Source organism: Nicotiana attenuata, unplaced genomic scaffold (assembly GCF_001879085.1).
Source record: "Nicotiana attenuata strain UT unplaced genomic scaffold, NIATTr2, whole genome shotgun sequence".
Classification (NCBI taxonomy): domain Eukaryota; kingdom Viridiplantae; phylum Streptophyta; class Magnoliopsida; order Solanales; family Solanaceae; genus Nicotiana; species Nicotiana attenuata.
Genome location: NW_017673634.1, coordinates 1 through 15455, shown reverse-complemented (window position 1 = coordinate 15455; position 15455 = coordinate 1). Strand labels below are relative to the sequence as shown.

The window sequence follows — 15455 nt, the reverse complement described above, 5'->3', positions numbered from 1 at the left end:
TAGGCTAAATTATAAGTTTTTGCGTAAAATTTTGGTGACAAACTTATGGCAGAAATGTCCTTACTTAAATGTATATAATGAATCCATAATAATTAACAGTGTTATTTATACATCAGATAAATTAACAAGTACGCATCCTGAACTTCAAAAATAAATAAACAATGAGAAACTAATAGAGCACACTGAACAGAACTTCTTATACTAACGGTTTTTTTTTAAACGAAAATAAATGCTGAAGGAAAAGAAAAATTTGAGAAATATGAATTCTTTCAGTTTAAAGGTTTAAAGAAAAGGAGGCTGGCTACATTTTCACCAACTCTAGGCCAGTATTGTCAACAAAAATGATGTCTATATTTTTACCATATCACAACAGAGGCAATGTAATTACCAACCTGCAAGTGCGAACAGGTCAAAATCAAAAGGCGTCAGCCACACAAAAGAAGAAATGAAAAGCAGGAAGCACTAAGAATTAAGGCAAATATGACAAGGCAAATAAGATAGATATATTCCATTAATCTTAATCACATAGAGCAACTGTAACACAATTTGCTTGCAACACTTTTCAACGTAGAAGACTGCTAAATACAAACTGAAGTGAGAGAGATCAACTTAAGAAGAAAAACACTGCCCTTTCAAGTCCTGGCAATCCTTTTGGAGCCTTGCAACTTGTCCATACATGTCATTCAATCGTCCCTGGAAGCTTTCTGGTCAATTACTACTATCAAACATGTACAAAAACATATTTCCTTTTTTTTAACTAGTTGGCTGCTAAGAGTGGGAGATTTCGAAGAGTGGAACAAAAAAGAAAATACCAAGTACAGAGAATTAAAATGCACTGCAGCCCATTACTTTGTCCTCATCGACCAGGAGATGCCGCTTGTCCTGCTGGATTCCGCCTGAAGGGATGTAACTTGGATCCCTTAATATTTAGATGATCAACCAATATATTTTTCAAAGCATATACTTCACGTCATGTCACCGTGGGATGCAAAAAGATGCATGCCCATCTGCCTTTTTATATGGTCTGGTATCAACCTGTTTACGAGGTCTGGAGAAGCACCAGACAACTGAAACCAAGAAGATAAAGTTGGTTAAGCAATGGAGTAAACTTAAAATAGGTAATTACAGAATGTGTAACTCCGATTTTAGTATAGTTATATAATATTAATGCCCTTCAGCTGGGATCCGGAAGAATGAAGCACGAATGGTGTAACCTTTAGTTTTAAGAATAAACTTGTGAAAGATGTACCTCCTGCTTAAAATTGAAGAGAGGCGGCAATGGGCGACCATTGGGAAGGCGTGCATTTGGTTCACGAAGCTCATCAAAGAAAGGATGAGCACATGCTTCAAGCTGCAAAATGAGAAACATATAATATATGAGATTTAGGAATTCATTGTTCAATAAACAAAGAGGACCAATATGTGACCGGGAGCACTGGTAACAGGTCAGTAAACCTTATAAAAAAAAAAACCAGGCCAGTAAAAAGCAGCACAAGGAGATGTGGGAGCATAAAAAGGACCACTGAAATGGCCACCACAAATGGAGACATGCAAGTCGTGCGCTACATATAAATCGTTGCATTAATGGAAGACAATCACATCAGGAAAAAGAAACTAAATTGAACTTACTGCAGTGCAACGTAGACTTGGTGAGTACTGCAAAAGCCGAGAAGCGAGGTCAATTGCTTCAGGAGGCATCCGTTTGTGGAAAACCTGAGACCAAGCACAACATAGTAAGTTAGCAGCAAATAGATAGATATACAAGAGCAAAGAAACAACAAAGGATTTATTTGCACTTTTCCCATTAAAAGAAAGTTTGGTAAGAATAAAATAGTCATCCGGATGGGGATTGGGAGTTCAAATCCACTAAAAAGCCAAACTCACTCAGTTGTGATTTGAACATCTTTTACTGTTCAAAGATTTACTTGTGATTTCCAGATTTTGTTTCCTTAGTATTCAATAGATATGCTGCTTAGCTGAGTGAGTACCCATTAGGGAAGCCAATTTGATGTTATAGCTGCTTCAGCAGAAACTCATTAATCAAGACAAACCCTAATAACTTATTTTTACACAAAATTATAACCAAACTCAAGAAATACCTTGCATCTGGTTTTCGTAGGTATTAATCTTTAAAACTCTGACCTCTCAATTAGTAGTTAAGCAGATTCTTCTAAGGCTTTTAAACCAAAATGGTTAGGGAGTAATGATTAATGAAAAACTAGAAATCCATGCTTGAACATGTAATACGGATTCGACAAGAGGATACCAAATAAATTCCAATTAAAAAACGAAATATAACCTCGAGTGTCTAAATGATTAAATTTCCAAATTCCATCAACAAGCCAGCACCTATTTACTTTTGGAGAATGCTTAAACAAACTGGATGCTCCCAAGATGTTTTCGGTTTTCTTTTTTTTTTTGGCAAATTATTAATTAAAACAAAAAGGACACCCTTGACAACTTGCTTAAGTTTCAAAACAAATTCAGCAGGAATGAGCTATGCTTCAAACAACAAACTGTTACTCCACGTGAAAGCATACCTTATGCCAAGGGTGTGCTTTGATTTGTGGAAACCTGAAATCAGTATAGTTCGGATTCATACAGCGAATTTCCTCCCGTGTCGGTGTTCCAAGTACCTGTAAGAAGAAGCAAATGAAACCACATTCCGCTACAACATTTGCATCAGTTTACAGGAATTAATTACACGGCACCTTGATTATCTCAACAAGCTGGTCCACAGCATTTTCTCCGGGGAACAATGGCTGCAAAACGATAATTGCAAATGTTGGTATAGAAATTGGAATAGTGCACCATAAGAGACCGAAGAGATTCCTCGAACTAGATGTAAGAATAGAAGTCTAAATCACTACAAACCTGGCCCAGAAGAAGCTCAGCAAGGACACAGCCAGCTGACCAGATATCAATTGAAGTAGTATACTCTGTTGCACCAAATATGAGTTCAGGAGCCCGATAAAACCGCGAGCAGATGTATGAGATGTTGGCTTCTCCTTTCACCTGAAAAATATTGTACTTTCTGTAAATACAGAAACCAACCACAACCACAAAATCGAGTAATCCTCAGACAAAATCGAAGAGCTTTCTGAAAATACGTAGTCTATGCCATAAGCTTACAAAAGCTAAAAGCAATGAATTCATACAGTCAGTGAGAACCTAGCTAATGCTGCGTTTTTGAGCTACTGAAAAGGTGACAAAGCCATCAAAGGTATTTCTGGACAGGAATATAAACTTGCTCATGTGATTATAGTCCCCATTCTACCCCTCCAAAGAAGAAGAAAAACCACCTTCTTAAGTCAAGATTATTATCAACCACATCTGACTTAACAGTGTGTGGTCCTCTCACCAAGACAAGGAACAAACTCATAAATCTTTAGTAAGAAACTGATAATAGCTACAGAAATAAACTCTTACAATTTACACTCACCAGCACTTTTGCGCTTCCAAAATCACAGATCTTTACTTGGTGAGTAAGAGGGTCTACCTGCAAAAGCAAACAATGAAATAAGGAGATGAATGGGCCATAATTTGCTAGACAAATTTAGCAGCTAGAAAGATGCATTACCAGAACATTCTGAGGCTTCAAGTCCCTATGGCATACGCCAGCAACAGTATGCATGTAAGCGAGCCCTCTAAATACCTGAACACGTATAAATCTTAGTATGGCTCAAAACTTAGGTACCACTTAGTATTGCTCAAAACTTAGGGAACAAAAGTACCACTCAGTAAAGAACTCCACTCACTTGATATGTGTAAAGCTTAACATAGATGAGCGGCATTCTCTGGTTCATATTGCTATAATGCTTTAGCACTCTATACATAGTTTCTGGAACATATTCCATGACTAAATTGAGAAAAAGCTCATCTTTGCTTGTAGTTGAATAGAAGCAATGCTTTAGGCAAACAACATTTGGGTGATCCAAAGTGCGCATAAGCTGCAGCTCACGATTCTTGTATCTACGGTCTTGCAGAACCTTCTTTATAGCCACAGTCTCCCCATTTTCCAGACATTTTGCCTTCACAAGAGAAGCATCATTCAAACAAAAAGTAAAAAAATAAAAGGATTAACAAAACTAGAAGATACATATTCACTTACTTGAAAGACAACTCCAAATGATCCGGTCCCCACAACACGTTCAGCCATGTAACTGACTGTCTGCTCCAAATAATAACGCAAGTCAAACAGATTTTCAATTTCGTGTAAGAAATCAGCTTACACATGCTCATGATTGGATATGAAAAATGCAAATATGGAATAAAAAATAAGAAGGGTAAATTATTCGCATCCATCATTTATATAGTGTGTAATGCCAGAATTAATTTGATCATTTTTCTGGTGAAGAAGCATTACATATCAAAAAAAACAAGAACTATGTCTAACAAATAAATTATGATTCTGATAAAGACATCTCTTCTACCTGCTTTGGCTCGCCATTCTTGCCCCCAATGGTTGTGGAAATTATATGACCAGTGACTGCATCATTCCCATCCATAACAGGAGCAGACATCTCCTACATTACACATCAAAGATATCTCAGACCAGCATTTTCAATAACTAAGACACAACATATTAAACGAAAAAAAGGGAAGACTACAACCCAACGAAACTCTATCCTGGGGGCAAAAAGAAGCAAACAAACTTAGTATCATTCAGAAGCACTATCAAAAAATGCTTGGCAACTGTTAACAGATATTCTTTTCACTAGATATATTTTGTAAGATCAAAACTCAAGTATCTGATAAGGAAAAAAGACATAAGCTAAGTGAAATCGGAAGGTTCGATCAAATACCTAATAGCAACAGATCTATAGAGAGCTAAAATCAGATCTATACCAACAAGAACAACAACTACTACGTCTCAGTCCCAAGCAAATTGGAGTTGGCTATATGAACCATGTTAATCCATATAAACTCATCTAAGATCAGATCTATACCAACACATCCAAATAGATCAAATACATTTACTGTCACAGAAAAATTCTCCAAAAACAAAATGCCCATCAGGATAAAATTAAAGAACAAGACCAGATCCTGAACAAATAAAGCATCCTGAACATGAAAAAATCAAATATTTGCAACTGAGACTAAAAGGGTCTAAAGTATTAATTTTAAGGTCCAGGGATACTAGACAAAAGATTTCCTTTATTTCAGAATAAGATGAACAAGAGCATGCAACAAAGAACCATTATCTTACTTCTAAAATCCCAGAACCTTTCTCAAGTAGAAACCAAAACTAAACCCAGATTTGCACTCAACAAAAATAAAAAAATAAATAAAAAGGAAAAAGAATTGCTAATGCTACTACCTGAATTCAGATTGGCTAAAAGAAAAGATCTTCACATAATACATACTGATTTCCAAGAATCAAGAGATCTCCAATAATACACAGTATTGTTTCCCAAAATGAAAACAGCTGTAACAAGTAAAGATATGAACTTTTTCTGTAAACAAGAAAAAGCCACAAAGCAAAATCCATACCTTATCATCAGCCATAATTTCTCCAGCTCAAATTCAAAGGAAAATTGGAGGAGGAAAAAGAAAAAAAAAATTTCTTGAGTTTTTTCTGCTTTGTTTAAGGTTCAAACATCATAATTGTCGGTTAGGTGTAGAGAGAGAGAGAGAGAGGAGAGAGAAAAAGGACCCATAAGTAAAACAGCCATGTGAATCCAGCTATTCCTTTTCTTCCTCATTTTTCTTTCTGTCTCTCACCTATTTTTTGTAATTTTGGTTTTAGCCCCTAGAGTTCTAAGCAATTGCGAATTTTCTCAATTAATTTGTGATATTTTAGAGAAGAAAAAGATGAGTAGTGGGGTCATTGGAGGTGGACTGGAAAGCCAAATTTGACTCGCAAAACTAGATCCCGACACACTAATGTTCAGCCTAATGGCCTACTCCTCAAATACTTTTTCTTTATTCTCCTACACCCCTACTTCTCTTTGTTTTAATGGATTATTTGAGTTATTCATATAAATATATTTAATTTTTTCTTTTACAATTATTTATTTACTTTTAATATGTCGGACTCACTTAATTCTTGTTTAAAAGAATTTAATGATTAAAACTGGGGATGTTCATGATTCGGGGGATTTTTCCCTAAAAAGAAACCAAACCAGTAAGTCAGTTTTTTAAATATTAGAACCAAACTAAATCAATTAAGTCAATTTTTAATCGATTCGGTTTATGTCGGGTTTGTCGGTTATTCGATTTTGTCGGTTATTCGATTTTGTCGGTTATTTATCGGTTTTTACTTAAATATGAGACATACACTACCAAACACATATTTCGACGATTACATTTTCAATGTAACACTATCAAATTAATTGTCCTTTGAGAAATCTATCATTTACCAAGATATATTGATGATAATTGAATCAAATAGTGGTAAATAATTTAAGGACTCAATTAAAAATAGATTATTTTTAACATGAGATGACAAAAGAAAAATACCAATCAAACTAGAATATAAGGCAAAGAACTGTGCTAAAAATACAAATGATTAACATGTACCATAAAATTTTAGAAACTTTGTTCAAAAATATACATACATACATACATACATACATACATACATATATATATATATATATATATATATATATATAGGTGTAATAATAAATTTGAAATAACTACTTCTATAGTCGGTTTGATTTGGTTTTTTCCGATTATTTTTTTATAAAAATCAAAACTAAACCAAATTGATCGGTTTTTAAAATTCAAAACCAAAACCAAACCAAACCAAAAAGTATCGGGTTTTTTGGTTGGTTTGGTTTGGTTTTAGGCTTGGTTCGATTTTTCGGGTTTTTATGAACACCCCTAATTAAAACCTAGTTCACTTAAGGGATTGTTTGGTAAATGGGATAAAAATAATAGTCTCGAGATAAAGTTTGGCATTAACTTTATTCCATATTTGGTTTGGGGTATTAGCTAATTCCGAAATAATTTTTATACTAAAATGATGGGATTAACTATCCCATGTAGAAGGTGAAATAATTAATCTCATGAAATATCCCACCATTGTACCAAACGACCCAAGCTCTAATATTACCATCACACAATTATAACCATGAGCCTTCACTCAACTTCCACTACCAACCAAGGTCACTGGACACTGATCACCTTCACGCCGGCCATCTCCTGCTATGAAAATTAAGCACCTGATTTGCATTGTGATACGAGTAACGACTTGTTGAATAAAACAGAAAATTTGTAATCTTTACAACTAAAATAAAATAGAATAATTGTAGTCTTTACAAGTAGTTAAAAAAGAAAAAAGTCAAATAACTCGTTGCAATTCAAGCAAATTTAACTACTCTTTGGACAAAGAGCAATTTCTTCGCTTCTTCCACTTCCTTTCATGCCTTGCTGCCCAATTCACTTTATCTGCCCATTTGAAAATAATTATGGAGTAATAAACTCTGGTTTTATCTGCTTCTCAAATTCATTGTTGGAAGGAACTTCCTGTAGTTATCATCTCAAAGATTAAAACAAATGGAAAAGAAACACCAAGCCCCTGTTTGGCCATACATTTTCCCAAATTTAATTTGAAATTTATTTTCAAATCCCATGTTTGGCCATAAATTTGACCCACATTTTGGCCAAAACTCAAATCACATATTTGAAATCTCAAATGGGCCAAATTTCCAAAACTTGGGAATTATATACATGTTTTCCCAAAATAAAGTTGAAAAATATGTTTTGAAATCGTATGTCCAAACACATTTTCATCTTCAAACCAAACTTCACCCAAATCAGATTTTTCAAAATAAATTTGGGATCTATGGCCAAACGCTAGCCAAATGAGTCCCATATATGATAGTACGTAGTCAACTTATATTTATCAGGCGAGTGCAATAAGAGAGTAATGAAGTATAGCACTCTGTGTATATCCGGATTAAAGCTCAACTTGGTCTAAGGTGATATATGAGGGGGGAAGGGAATGGATTTGGCACTGAAATTCAACATTGATTACTCAAAGAGAAGTTCATTGAAATATGATATGTTAATGATGTCTTAGTGCTGCTGCACTTGCACATCAAATGATATGGATCATTTTCATATCCTCTTCCAATTGTGTCGGCTCATTGTCAGGTGGCCTAAGGAAACAAAAGAGCCAAGTTTCTCATCATCTTCCTCACAATTCCTCATAATTCTAACAGGAGTAAAATCTAGGTGATTATAAATGTTTGTAAACATATCTGATGTAGAGATTAATGCTACTGGTTTTAGACAGTAAACTGACAAGTAACCTCATATATAGTTTGATAAAGTTGAGCAAAGAGCAAACCATATAGTAATAAAATATACAGCAGACGAGCACTCATATATAACCGCTTGGATAACTAATGCACATTCAAAGAATATACAAATCTGAACTAAATGCTCTTAAAGATGGAAAATCAAAATTGTAAAATTAAAGAACGTGGGATCTCAGACTCTGTAACTGGTAGTAGGGAGCAAGCAACTACACTCGACATGAAGAGAAGGCCCAGAGCTTATGTGCTCATAAGAAAAATTGATTCATTTCTAGCAACTTTTATATTGATGGAAAAAAAGAAGCACCTTTTATATTCATGTGAATCGTAAGGCTAACAACTATGGTAAATATGTGGAAGGAAAACCCATAAGGCAAACGATTATAGTAAATAAACTACAACCCCAGAGCATATTCAATCTTTCATTGGTTTCTATATATGGAGCACTTAATTGATAAATTTTCTGTAGCAAGAAATGCCAATGACAGTTTAAGGCCGTCAGCAATATGTTCTAAAGCAAGCAAATACATTAAATACTTTAACACCAATGAAAGAGTTCATTTGCAAAAAAAAAGTTATGATACTTTTCTGCAGTATGACAAATAGGAGTAAAATGGCAAACATTGAATCAATACGCAGACGAGACATCTTGATGCAGGGCATATCCATTAATTCATATTGTTACAAAATTCCCACAAGAAGCAGTGGAATGTACAACTCAAAATACATAGATCACATTACAAGAGCTGGAAATTGGCAGCAACCAAGTACACAAGAGAACAAAACCAAAAGTCCTCTTCTAATGAAACAGGGAAAAGCTAAAAAGACAGCCTTTACAATAAATAAAGGAAATACTCGGAGGTGGCTCCATATGAGAATATTATTCATAACATAAGGAGATTAACCCCACAAGATATTGCGCAAATCATCAGCGCAACTTTGACAAGAAACCATATTTCCTGCACACAGAGAAAACCATAGTACTTGATTAATATTCAGATCATAACATACCATTTCTTGAACTTTACCATTCCGTCTCTCCATAGTAATGTCTTCGACAACTCCTCCACGTAAACAGGTTAAACATAAACTCGTAGACAATGAATATGAGTGTATTTGAAATGGAGGAACAACTACTAATAGTTAAATGGTACATAATGAAATATACAGCTGGCTACTTCTTTTTTCTTCGAAAAGGGATATGGAACGTACCCGATGTCATGGCGCTGGGTCGTTCAATAACAGGAAGAAAGCTTTTGTTTGATCTTTTTCAGTGCTGCTACAACATCAATCATGTTCATCCTTTCCACTGGAATATTAGGTGTGCAATTCATGGCTAACTCCATGATGGATGCCACACATTGCATCTTTCGGCTTAAGTTCTCTTCATCTACTGTTAGTAAGTCAGCATCTATAATTTGATCCAACTCATCAGGAAGCAAATTATTCACACAACTTCTCAAATTCATGTCTCGCACGAACATTTCATCATTAGGTTTCTTCTTTGTAAAGTTTCCAGCAACATGATGCCATAACTATAAACATCAGCCTCTTGGATACAAGGCCTTCCATACCATACTCTAAAAAACATAACTTAAAATACGTTAGCAAATAAACTTAATATGCACTAATCCATAATACTGTTACAAGTTAAATAAGGTATTCACCTGGAGCAATGTAACCAATTGTGGCAAAGGTTGTAGTATGAGCAATGGATTCTTCCTTAGTTAAAAGTTTTGCTATGCCAAAGTCAGTCAGGTGTCCCACCATGTCGTTGTCTAGTAACACGTTGCTAGGCTTCAGATCACAATGAATAACCGGAACAGAGTAACCATGATGGAGATATTCCAGAGCAGATGCAACATCGACCATGATATTCAATCTTTGCATTATATTTAAACAATAATCTCGAGAATATAGCAACTTGTCTAAGCTCTCATTTGGCATGTATTCAAGTATCAATGCTTTAAAATCCAAGTTACAACAGCTGGTAATAATCTTGGTGAGATTTTTGTGACGAAGATTCCGCAAGATATCACATTCTCTATCAAAAGTTTGAAATGTACCTTCCATCTGCACATTGAAAACTTTAACCGCTACTATCATCCCATCTGCCAAAGTTCCTTTGTAAACAGAACCAAAACTTCCACTACCTAGCAAATTATTTCCATCAAAACCCTGAGTTGCTCTTTGAAGTTCATAGTAAGAAATTCTTTGTGGTGCTACCTCAGGCAACCAGTCATCTTCGATATTGGTTGTTTTACCCCGACGTCTCATCATCAAAAAGACTATTGCTGAAGCAAGCCCTATTACAGAGAAAACTGAAGATGCAACGACAACCCATATCAGTCTTTCTTTCTTTGACTTTGAACGATCCTTTGAATTTGAAGGACAAATTGGGACATGATTTTGAGAGTTACCACACAATCCTTCATTCGACATGAAAGACTGGTAAGGGAGATGAACAAAAGGTCCTTCATTCGGAATTTCTCCGTGTAACCTGTTAAATGAGACATTAAAAGAGTGAAGATACTTAAGTGCCTCTAATGATTTTGGGATCACACCAGACAAATTGTTATACAAAAGATCCAATACTTCTAAAGATTTGAGCCCTCCAAATGCCTCAGGAATAGATCCTTCAATTCTGTTATGAGCCAAAAACAGATGAGTCAATTTCTGTAGACTTCCTAATGTACTAGGAATGTTTCCTAAGATTTGGTTCCAGGAAAGATCCAAAAGTATTGCAGCCTTGAGGTTTCCAACTTCAAGTGGTAAAGAGCCATTGAAGAAATTAGAAGACAAGTTCAACTTTAAAATGTCTTTGAGAGTCCATAGACTTGAAGGTATTATGGCAATGAAGTTATTTGAATCAAGAGAAACCTCCCTTAGAGAAGTCACATCCCCCAAGCAACTAGGAAGACTTCCCCACATTTGATTTTGTGAAAGGTTTAACAAAGCCAAGTTGGATAGCTCACATAAAGCAATTGGAAAGGGACCACTTATTCTATTTGCACCAAGTGAAAGCCGTTGAAGGTTTTTCAATGAGCTTATTGTCATCGGGACAATTCCATTAAAGTCATTATCTTCCAGCTCCAAAGAAGATAAATTTCTCAAATTTCCGACTTCATTTGGAATATAGCCCTTGAGGTTACATCCTGTCGCCAAAAACATTTCAAGAGAAGAAAGGTTGCCGATGGATTTTGGAAGCATTGCATTTAGGGGATTGGAAGACAATATCAATTTTCTCAAGTATTTACAATTGGCCAAAGGAGTAATAAAGCTTAATTCACTGTTGAAGGAGTTACTGGATAAGCCAAGAACTTCCAGAAGTCTTAAATTTCCTAGAGATTCAGGAATTGAACCTGTAAGTTCATTTCGATAGAGTTCGAGATACATAAGCTTAGACATATTTGAGATTGAACTAGGTAAAACACCATTAATGTTGTTTCCAGATAGATGAATTCCTTCAACATTAGGTAAGCCATGGCCTATAGTGGAAGGAAGATTAGCTGAAATGTGGTTACCTGCGAGCTGAAGATATATAAGAAAGGAGATATTGAAGATACCAATTGGGATTGACCCTTTGAAATTATTGTAAGACAATGAGAGGTCCTCCAACTCTTGAAGGTTACTGATTCCATCTGGAATTACACCTGCAAAATTCAGTAAGATTAGCATCGGTAGAAGTATCTGAAAAATTGAAACTCTAAAATGACAATGAATTAGTTATTTTTCCATACCTGTCAGGTTATTCATTGAAAAATCAAGTACTTGAAGCATACTTAAATTTCCAACTTCTCTTGGTAAAGGTCCTTCAAGTTTGTTTTCCCCGATTGATAAATATTGAAGTGATGAAATGTTGAGTATGCTTAAAGGGATTGAGCCTGTTAATTTGTTTCTTTCCATGCTTAAATATTCCAATTTATGAAGACGGCTAATCATATTAGGGACTGAGCCTGTTAACTTATTGTAATCCATGGCTAAAAGCTCCAAGTTGTAAAGATGGCCAATCTCATAAGGTATTGTGCCTGTCAAATGAAATATAACATATATTGATATATTTAGCAACTTCTACACAATACTGCTCATAGAAAATCAAACCAACCATATATATTATAGAGATTTTTACACTATGTATCATTGGCCCAAGCTTATAACCAAAATGGTTCCATATTTTCAGATCTTATCCGATTTAGCCCATGTTGATTTAATTTGAAGCACATTTTCACGATAATAGTAACTCCTTTTTCTCTTCTTTTCTCTTGATTAATTCGCGAATCCACCCTTGTTTCTATAGACAAACAGCAAACTCATCCTTGTTTTCGCATTCAGATTCTGACTAGGAGGCGCAAATCTCAGAATCTTCATATCTTCAAAGCATCTGAAACTTGTGGTTCTTAATGACTGAGTACTTTATGCTCTTATGAAATGTCAGTTGCCGGCGACTAAAATATGAATCCAGCTGAGCAAGGGCAGATCCAATAGCTTCACTATGGGTTAAATTGAACCCACAACTTTTATCATAAACTTGAATTTTCTATATAAAATCCGCTAAAATTGTTGAAAATTTTGAAATTATAAACCCATAACTCAAACAAGACGATGGGTTCAGTAGTTGAAACCGAAATCTTGAACCCATAGAATAACAATTCTGAATCTGCCTTATGTAGTTGAGCGGAAGCAACTAAGCAATAAGTGAAAACAAGCAAATTTTCAAGTCTCACATCTTCTCTCACAATTACAAGTCTAGCTATTTTATTCTAAGTCTTCTAAAAGTTGTTTATACAGTTATTTTATAGAGTAAATTTTGTGTTCATTTTCCAAAAATAACTTTTTTTTAAAGTAAAAGTCATTCAAATTTGTGTTCATTATCCAAAGTCACTTTTCTTTCTTTGTTATACAAAAATTATTTTATTTTACTCTAGTTATCACAATAATCACTTTGGTCAAATTTAATAATAGTTTTACTTAAAATGTCTATTATGCCCTAGACATTATGAATTTTCCTATTTATGTAATACTTATATATATTGTTACCTAGGTATTTTATTTTATAATTAAAATAACTTTATATTATTTTGCTTATTATTATTTTTTTTAATATATCAGCACATTTAATTTTCCCATGGCACTCAATTTGTTTAATCATATTCAAACGGGGACATATTTTAAAATATAAAAACGATGAAAAATTATTTATTTTTAGTATTTATTTAAATAACAAAAATAGATTTGTTTAACAAATGATTTTTTATAGTCAGTAAAACTATTAAAAAAATTTCAAAGACATTTGTGTTTAATATTAAGTTTTTTACAGCTTTGTCTGCTAATATTATATCTTGAAAGTATTAATCTGATGTGTCAGTGTTCTACATGTGGGTATTTTGTTTATTAGGTTAATGAATATGGCTTGAATGATAAATCTGTGAGGTTTGATTTTATAATTTTCATTAAAAACGTTTCATTAGGCATAGTTAAGGACATTAACTTGAGATTTGTTCACAGTAATATTACTGACAAATTTGATAATACTACCTATATATATATTGAAATTATTGTTAAGAAATAATTAAATGTGCGAATATATTACAAAAGTAATAAATAAAATAATATAAATTTTATTTAATTATAAGTAAAATACGTAGATAAAAATATATTATATAGTATATAACATAGAAAATATTAAATAAATAAGATCCGGATTTATAATGTCAAGGGCATAATAGACTTTTCAAGTGAAACTTTTATAAAATTTGATCAAAGACTATTGTGATAATTAGAGCATAGTAAAATCATTTTTGTGTAACAAAAAGAAGAAAAAAAAGTGAATTTTGAGTAATGAACACAAAGTTGAATAACTTTTATGTAATAAATAATTTTTGGGCAACGAACACAAAATTAAATGAACTTATTGAATTTCTATAAAATTGAATCCATAAGTAAAGTTAAACTCCCTGAAAAAATGGTAAACAAACAAAGAAAATTTTCTGCCCCAGTTTGGTGACTGGGTACAACATGTTATCAAATATTAAAAGTTAAAATTGGAATTGTACTTCCCTTGTTCTCCAGGTGGGCTCCTGACCGCTGAACTTGAAAAAGTATTCCCTTGTTCTCCAGGTGGGCTCCTGATTGCTGAAGCTTGAAAAGTATTCCCTTGTTCTCCAGGTGGGCTCCTGACTGCAACAAAACAAACAACAAAGAAAATTTTCTACCCCAGTTTGGTGACTGGGTGTGGCATGTTATCAAATATTAAAAGCTAAAATTTAAATTGTACTTCCCTTGTTCTCCAGGTGGGCGCCTTATTGCTGAAATTTGAAATATTCCCTTGTTCTCCAGGTGGGCTCCTGACCGCTGAACTTGAAAAAGTATTCCCTTGTTCTCCAGGTGGGCTCCTGATTGCTGAAGCTTGAAAAGTATTCCCTTGTTCTCCAGGTGGGCTCCTGACTGCAACAAAATAAACAACAAAGAAAATTTTCTACCCCAGTTTGGTGACTGGGTGTAGCATGTTATCAAATATCAAAAATTAAAAGCTAAAATTGAATTGTACTTCCCTTGTTCTCCAGGTGGGCGCCTTATTGCTGAAATTTGAAATATTCCCTTGTTCTCCAGGTGGGCTCCTGACTGCTGAAATTTGAAACATTCCCTTGTTCTCCAGGTGGGCTCCTGACTGTTGAAGCTTGAAGAGTATTCCCTTGTTCTCCAGGTGGGCTCCTGCTTGCTACCTTGGACAGTACTCCCTGCTTGTGACAAACATACAAGACAACGAAAATATCTGCCCCTGTTCCAATCAAAGAAAAATTTGTTAATGTAAAATGGTGGTTAGCTGCTGGCATCCTTGTTGGCCATGCTCCCGCTTTCGACTTTGCTCTGACTTGCTTCTTTGGACTTGCTTTGACTTGTCATGATTTCCGATTAACTTTCAATCCTCTGATCTTGATGACCCACATGTTTTACCTCGTATTACTGTTTGGTGTTTCTGTTCCCTTCTTGTGAACCTTGCTTCTCCCTCACAACCATCTGATTATTCCACTGATTTTCATTGGTCCTTCATGTTTTACTCTCTTTTGATATGTCCCAACCTTGTTGTGCCATCTAACTGGGAAGCTGGTAGTTAGCTTTGACGTCCTTCTTTTGTTTTTGAATAGAACTGACACTGAAACATCTTACAGACAGACTTCAAGAGAATGA

The 15455-nt window shown here is 34.5% G+C and overlaps 2 protein-coding genes across 6 annotated transcripts; both read right to left on the bottom strand.

Annotated features, from left to right (window-relative positions):
• Positions 1 to 481: 481 nt before the first annotated feature.
• LOC109216912 (shaggy-related protein kinase eta) lies at positions 482 to 5750 on the bottom strand. The gene is made up of 12 exons (XM_019381135.1): positions 5494 to 5750; positions 4434 to 4526; positions 4112 to 4171; positions 3759 to 4031; positions 3581 to 3655; positions 3443 to 3499; positions 2875 to 3015; positions 2712 to 2762; positions 2541 to 2636; positions 1630 to 1713; positions 1250 to 1351; positions 482 to 1067 (listed from the first exon to the last, which is right to left on the bottom strand). The coding sequence occupies exons 1-12, from the start codon at positions 5506 to 5508 to the stop codon at positions 966 to 968; spliced, it is 1149 nt and encodes a 382-aa protein (XP_019236680.1). The 5' UTR covers positions 5509 to 5750; the 3' UTR covers positions 482 to 965.
• Positions 5751 to 8890: 3140 nt separating this feature from the next.
• On the bottom strand, positions 8891 to 13023 carry LOC109216910 (receptor kinase-like protein Xa21). 5 transcript variants are annotated; one of them, XM_019381131.1, is made up of 5 exons: positions 12008 to 13023; positions 10334 to 11920; positions 9935 to 10045; positions 9480 to 9847; positions 8891 to 9226 (listed from the first exon to the last, which is right to left on the bottom strand). In XM_019381131.1, the coding sequence occupies exons 1-4, from the start codon at positions 12243 to 12245 to the stop codon at positions 9759 to 9761; spliced, it is 2025 nt and encodes a 674-aa protein (XP_019236676.1). In that variant the 5' UTR covers positions 12246 to 13023; the 3' UTR covers positions 8891 to 9226; positions 9480 to 9758. The 5 variants fall into 5 exon arrangements, with proteins under 5 accessions (XP_019236676.1, XP_019236675.1, XP_019236674.1 ...); XM_019381130.1 differs by having other exon boundaries at positions 9935 to 10588; positions 10688 to 11920; XM_019381129.1 differs by having other exon boundaries at positions 9935 to 11920; positions 12008 to 12295; positions 12373 to 13023.
• Positions 13024 to 15455: the final 2432 nt, after the last annotated feature.

Excerpts from the sequence above, each read along its gene's own strand:
- LOC109216912 (XM_019381135.1), bottom strand. Across the intron at positions 1,714-2,540 it reads AAGCACACCCTTGGCATAAG|GTTTTCCACAAACGGATGCC; the intron begins GTATGCTTTCAC and ends GCTTGGTCTCAG. Across the intron at positions 1,352-1,629 it reads CAAGTCTACGTTGCACTGCA|CTTGAAGCATGTGCTCATCC; the intron begins GTAAGTTCAATT and ends CTCATTTTGCAG.
- LOC109216910 (XM_019381127.1), bottom strand. The coding sequence starts at position 12,245 with ATGGATTACAATAAGTTAACAGGCTCAGTCCCTAATATGATTAGCCGT. Across the intron at positions 11,921-12,007 it reads TTCAATGAATAACCTGACAG|GTGTAATTCCAGATGGAATC; the intron begins GTATGGAAAAAT and ends TGAATTTTGCAG. Across the intron at positions 9,848-9,934 it reads AATTGGTTACATTGCTCCAG|AGTATGGTATGGAAGGCCTT; the intron begins GTGAATACCTTA and ends TATGTTTTTTAG.